The sequence below is a fragment of the Ambystoma mexicanum genome, chromosome 5q, assembly GCF_040938575.1.
Source record: "Ambystoma mexicanum isolate Mex_15411 chromosome 5q, UKY_AmexF1_1, whole genome shotgun sequence".
In the NCBI taxonomy this organism is placed as follows: Eukaryota; Metazoa; Chordata; class Amphibia; order Caudata; family Ambystomatidae; genus Ambystoma; species Ambystoma mexicanum.
In genome coordinates, this window is record NC_090933.1 from 522,481,252 (window position 1) to 522,486,576 (window position 5,325).

The 5,325-nt window shown below is 55.3% G+C and overlaps 1 protein-coding gene across 1 annotated transcript; it reads right to left on the reverse strand.

Annotated features, from left to right (window-relative positions):
• Nucleotides 1-1,489: 1,489 nt before the first annotated feature.
• CEBPD (CCAAT enhancer binding protein delta) lies at nt 1,490-4,147 on the reverse strand. Its single transcript, XM_069621024.1, has one exon. The coding sequence runs from the start codon at nt 3,641-3,643 to the stop codon at nt 2,654-2,656; it is 990 nt and encodes a 329-aa protein (XP_069477125.1). The 5' UTR covers nt 3,644-4,147; the 3' UTR covers nt 1,490-2,653.
• Between the last annotated feature and the right edge of the window lie 1,178 nt (nt 4,148-5,325).

Consider the following 5,325-nt stretch of genomic DNA (forward strand, 5'->3'; position numbering starts at 1 on the left):
CCGGAGCATCGCACGCGAGGCGAGCGTTGGCAGCCGTTGGGTTCGTGGCGCACTTAAAGGCCTGCGAACGGCAGCTGCGAGCGCGCGCGGCGCATGTCCAGCCTGAAGCAGAAACACAACAAACCCAGCGTGCTTCTGCGATGACGTAGGAGCGCACGCGGAATGGCACGCGCTCGCCGTCCTGCTGTTCCAAGAGCCGCCGCTGGGACGCGCACCATCGCAGCCAGGGCACCGCACTGGGCAATGGCACCCCCTCGCTTTTGCATTGTAGCCCCTTTACTTTCCCGCCCACCCCATCTTAAATCGTACAGCTGCTTAACTTTACTAGGCCGTGTTAGTGCAGTTTTAAAATCACACAAGTTGCCGGTTGTGATGCCTTTTATTGAACTGACTGAACATTTACACCAAGGTGGAGCACTAGCTGTAGGACTGGGTCAGACGGTGTAGTTTTCACGAAGCAGTGTCAGAAGAAGAACTCTGTGAGATTTGAAAGCTAAGGCTTTGTTCCATCTCTGCATAGTATTTTCAGTGTGTCCACTAAAAGCTAAGAGTTGGGTCTTTCCTGATGTTTGGACTATGACTCCCATGCTTAGGCCTGGCTGAAGAAGTATGGGGTCCATTTTAACATAATGGTTTTGGGACATCCCTTGCTTAGATGCAAAACAGTATGGAGCTCCAGTGGGGTGCATGTATTATAATAGAAGACTGAATGCCAACTGATTATCCGTTTGTCGTTTTTTAACACCAGTTACTTCACGTCAGCCCCTTGCTGACAAAGAAGAATGTATAGCTTTTCAGTGGGTATTTAGTGTTTCAGCTCCCTGCTGGCTGGCTTTCCTTTTACAATCAGCAGCTATTTAACTATTTCTTTACTTTAAATGTGCGGTTTGCAGAGCGTGCGCGTTACACACTTCATTTGCTGGAGCGGCAGTCACTTCAAAGGCTCCAGCAAAATAAGCTTGTACACAGTGCCCATTTAAAGCCCCCAGACGAAAATAATACAGAATGCAATATATTGCCATATGATAAAACTACAGATTGTCAACATGGGGTCAGTGGCTGCAGCCCCTCCTGAGGCTCAAGGTCACTGTCTTTTGAAAAAGTTGAAAGGCCCTGGCGCCGTCCCTGCCCATGCTCCCCGGCCATTCCCCAGTACTGTCTAGGCCAGTTGGGAGTTGTAGTCCAAAGCATCTGGAAAGCTGCTTTAAGTGCACCAGCCAGCGTTTGAGCCACTGTCTTGTCTTTATGCACCATCACACGTTAACCAGAAGCGGTACTCCTCGATGAACCTGCATTGCACTCATTCTGTCTTTCTCATTAAAAACACCAAAACATGCTTTCTCCCAGTGACACAGTTTCAACACACAAGTCTTGCACATCGACATGTCAATCGTACGCCAAACTGTAGCTCTGCTGTGCCGTGAAGGTGGACACATTCCCCATTTAATGACGTAGTGAGCAGATGACGTAAGGACAAGGAAGCTGCAAGTAAAATTTAAAATGCTTTTTTATTCATAGAAATGCTGTAAAAATGTATGTACATATAAAAATCGTATATGGTCGGTCTTTTCACTATTCTACATTACAAAGGTGTTTTTAATCACTTTTTTTTACAAATGTACCATAGCTGCTTCAATACAAATTCAAATATAGAAAAAACCTACAATTACAAAAATAATTTAAGGGAGGGGATAAACACGAGTCTTTAGCTTGTGAGGTGGCGGCGATCTCCAAGGGTAGCGAATTCCATTCTGCGTACAAAAGTCTTTTTCAAAAAAGAAAAACTGAAAACCAGCACAATTTCACTTTTTGGGCACTATTAGCCGCCTAAAACATTTGTACAGTACGCTCTTGCTACAGGTGCTCTGAAAGTGTTCACTGAGGTATTGAGTTTGAAACGCGCGGGAGGCTCTGTTGGCTGAAGGATTTCTGTCAAAGGTGCAACATGGGGGTGCGGGGGCTGGTTACCCAGTCAGACTTTCATCACAGTGAACAAACAATGGGCCTCCTACAAATGTTGCATGCCCTCGACACAAACGGAGACATGCCGTTTAGTGCCTGCCAGAAGTCACTGATAACATGTGGCGTGGCCTGATCTGGCGTACCTGCCTGACCCCCCCCCCCACCCCCTCCCCCCCGTGACAAGGAGGCGCGGAGTTCTGGGGGCACTGGAGTCTGCTGCTGCTATCAGAGCAGTGTAGATGCACTTCGGGAAAGTCATTGCGTGTATGCCAAGTTTCAAATACCACGTCTGCATTGTTGCGAACTGGAAGCTGTTTACATTTCGTGTCTATGGCAACGCAAGTAGTAAAGTTTCAAGCGGTCACTTTGTGCGCATGAAAAAAAGCATACCACTTATGTCTATGGTTAAAAAAAAACGCAGGAACATATGTGCAGCTGTCACTTGTGTATAAGGCAAACACATACACCGGTTTTAAGGCATAAAACATAAGATTTTAAACACATTTGTGTCTGCGTGTGGCATTTGAGGCAGAATTCCCCCCCCCACTACTTCCGTGCCATAAACGCTTCCCACATTTTTCTTGCACAGCCCCCCAAAATCTATTTGACATGGCACAAATCCCTTGTTGAACAGGTGGCCCCCCGCCCGCGTAGTACAGTCTTAAGAGTCTGGCTGCCGCTATGCGCGCAGTCATCGGCAGTCGATGCCGTTGGGCGCGCCGCCTGCGGGCTGCTGCTGCTGCTGCAGCTGCTGCAGCTGGGAGAAGGCGGGCACGGCGGCGGCGGCGGCGGGCAGCTGCTTGAAGAAGTGCCGCAGGCCGGCCAGGTCCCGGGAGAGCAGCTCGATGCGCTTGTGCAGGCGCTCGTTCTCGCTGGAGAGCTCGAGCAGCCGCTGCTGCATGTCCTGGTTGCGCTGCTTGGCCTTGTCGCGGCTCTTGCGCACGGCGATGTTGTTGCGCTCCCGCCGCTGCCGGTACTCGGGGCTGGCTCGGTCCAGGCTCTTCTTGCTGTGCCGCTCCTTGCCGCCCCCTCCCCCTCCGCAGAGGCTGGGCGAGCGGCTGCTGGAGCACGACGAGCTGGGCTCGGGGGACGTGGGCGGGGTGGGCTGCGGGGGGTGGCCGCCGGACAGCAGCAGGGCGGTCTGGGCGCAGGCGGCGATCTGCGAGGGCAGGGGCGAGGACAGGTCGCCGTCGCTCCACTCGGGCTCCTGCTTGACGGCGGCGAGCCGCTTGTGCTCCTGCGGCGCCGCGGCGCTGCTCGCCAGCATGCCCGAGAGCGCGCTCAGGTCCTTCAGCTGCGGCCCCCCGCCCCCGCCGCCGCCCATGTACTCGAAGTCCACCGGCCGCAGCTCGGGCTTGCCGTGCGGCTGGCTGTGGTTGAAGAGGTCGGCGAAGAGCTCGTCGTGGCACAGCTCCAGGGTGGGCACCGCCGACATGGCGTCGATGTAGGAGCTGAAGTCGATGGCGCTCTCGTCGTCGTAGATGGCGGGCGCGGCGCTGAGCTCGGCCAGGGTGCCCCCGCCGCCGCGCTCTTCGTCCTCGTCCGGCGGGGCCGGGCGCGGCTCGCACGGGGTCCCCCGGCTGCCGGGCTTGGCCTCCCGGCTCTCGGTGTAGAAGTTGGCCGGCTCCATGGACCAGTTCCTATAGCATAGCGCCGGCTCCAGGTTGTATAGCGCAGTCATGGGCAGGCAGTGCCCGGGCTGCACGGTACCGGGCGGGCACCGGCTCTGTGGCAAGCTGGGCGGACTGGCTTTTAGGCTAAGCAAGTTGCTGCGACTTCCCTGGGGCTGTGGCGCCAGCAGCTCAAGCGCCCCTCTCTGCCAGAGGCTGCTGCGAGGAAGTGGGTCTGGTGCTGTCACTTTGCAAGAGTCTGTGCGATGAGAAAGTGCCTCTGCGCTGTCACTTTGCAAGGGTTGCTGCGGTTAAGTGCCTCTGCCGCTGTCACTTTGCAGGGGCTCCCGCTGTCACTTTCCAGGTGTTGGCGACCCCGCCGCAGGCAGGCAGTCTCTTCAGCAATAGCGCCTTGTGCACGCTCCTCGCCCCTCGGTCTGTTACTCCTGGTGCCTGCTTCTCGCAGCCCTCTCGGGTGGGCTGGTGCCTGCACTTCTGTGAGGTGGTGCTGCGCGTCTGCCCGCACGCTGCCAGGCGCCTAAGTAGTAAGCAGTGTTTTAGTCTGAACTGGGCACTAAAAGAGGTAGTTATATAGGGCAACTATTAACCCCGCCCTGGCTGGCTGACGCAGGGCGAGTGGGAGGGCTTGTGTGTGTGTGTGTGCGTGTGTGTATGAGTGAGGGAGGAAGTACTGCTGCTGCCCGCGGCGGCCAGGCGTGCACTGGCCCATAACTTTGGCACAGCTCACTGCTGGCCGCTGGTAAACTCGTAGGCTGGGCAAAGGGCACTTTTCCCAACATTGGGCCCCACGGCTCGGGCAAAGGGCACTGTTGCAGTGTTGCCCACGATTACCCTCTCTAATTTTGGCAAAGTGTACTGCCTGCCACACGCCTTTTACTTGCTTCCGCGATCTGGGCAGAGGGCATATCCGCCTCCCCGTCATTGCCCCTGACCCCCGAAATTTCGGTGGGCAAAGAACACCGTTCCCCCCTGTATTGACTCTGGTACTCCAATCATTTTAGCCGGAGAGATCAATCTTATCTTAATAATTCTGGTGGCTAAATGTCATCCTACGTGCCCCTCCATCGCCACGCACGTAAAGAAATGACTGGTATTATACGAGGGTCGCTTGCCCCATGTCATGGCTCGGCATGTAATGGACGTCACCCAAAGCGCTGATACCCCCTCCAGCACTGCACGTCACAGGTCACCCAGCACACACAGGAGCCGGGCAATTCTACAAGTCACAGGTCACCCGGCACACGCAGGAGCCGGGCAATTCTACAAGTCACAGGTCACCCGGCACCCACAGGAGCCGGCAATTCTACACGTCACAGGTTACACAGCACACACAGGAGCCGGGCAATTCTACACGTCACAGGTTACACATCACGCACAGGAGCCGGGCAATTCTACAAGTCACAGGTCACCCAGCACACACACAAGCCGGGCAATTCCACACGTCACAGGTCACCCAGCACACACAGGAGCCGGGCAATTCTACAAGTCACAGGTCACCCAGCACACACAGGAGCCGGGCAATTCTACAAGTCACAGGTTACACATCACGCACAGGAGCCAGGCAATTCTACAAGTCACAGGTCACCCAGCACACACAGAAGCCGGGCAATTCTACAAGTCACAGGTCACCCAGCACACACAGGAGCCGGGCAATTCTACAAGTCACAGGTCACCCAGCACACACAGGAGCCGGGCAATTCTACAAGTCACAGGTCACACAGCACATACAGGA

Bases quoted from the DNA above. Each gene is read 5' to 3' on its own strand.
- CEBPD (XM_069621024.1), bottom strand. From the start codon at position 3,643: ATGACTGCGCTATACAACCTGGAGCCGGCGCTATGCTATAGGAACTGG.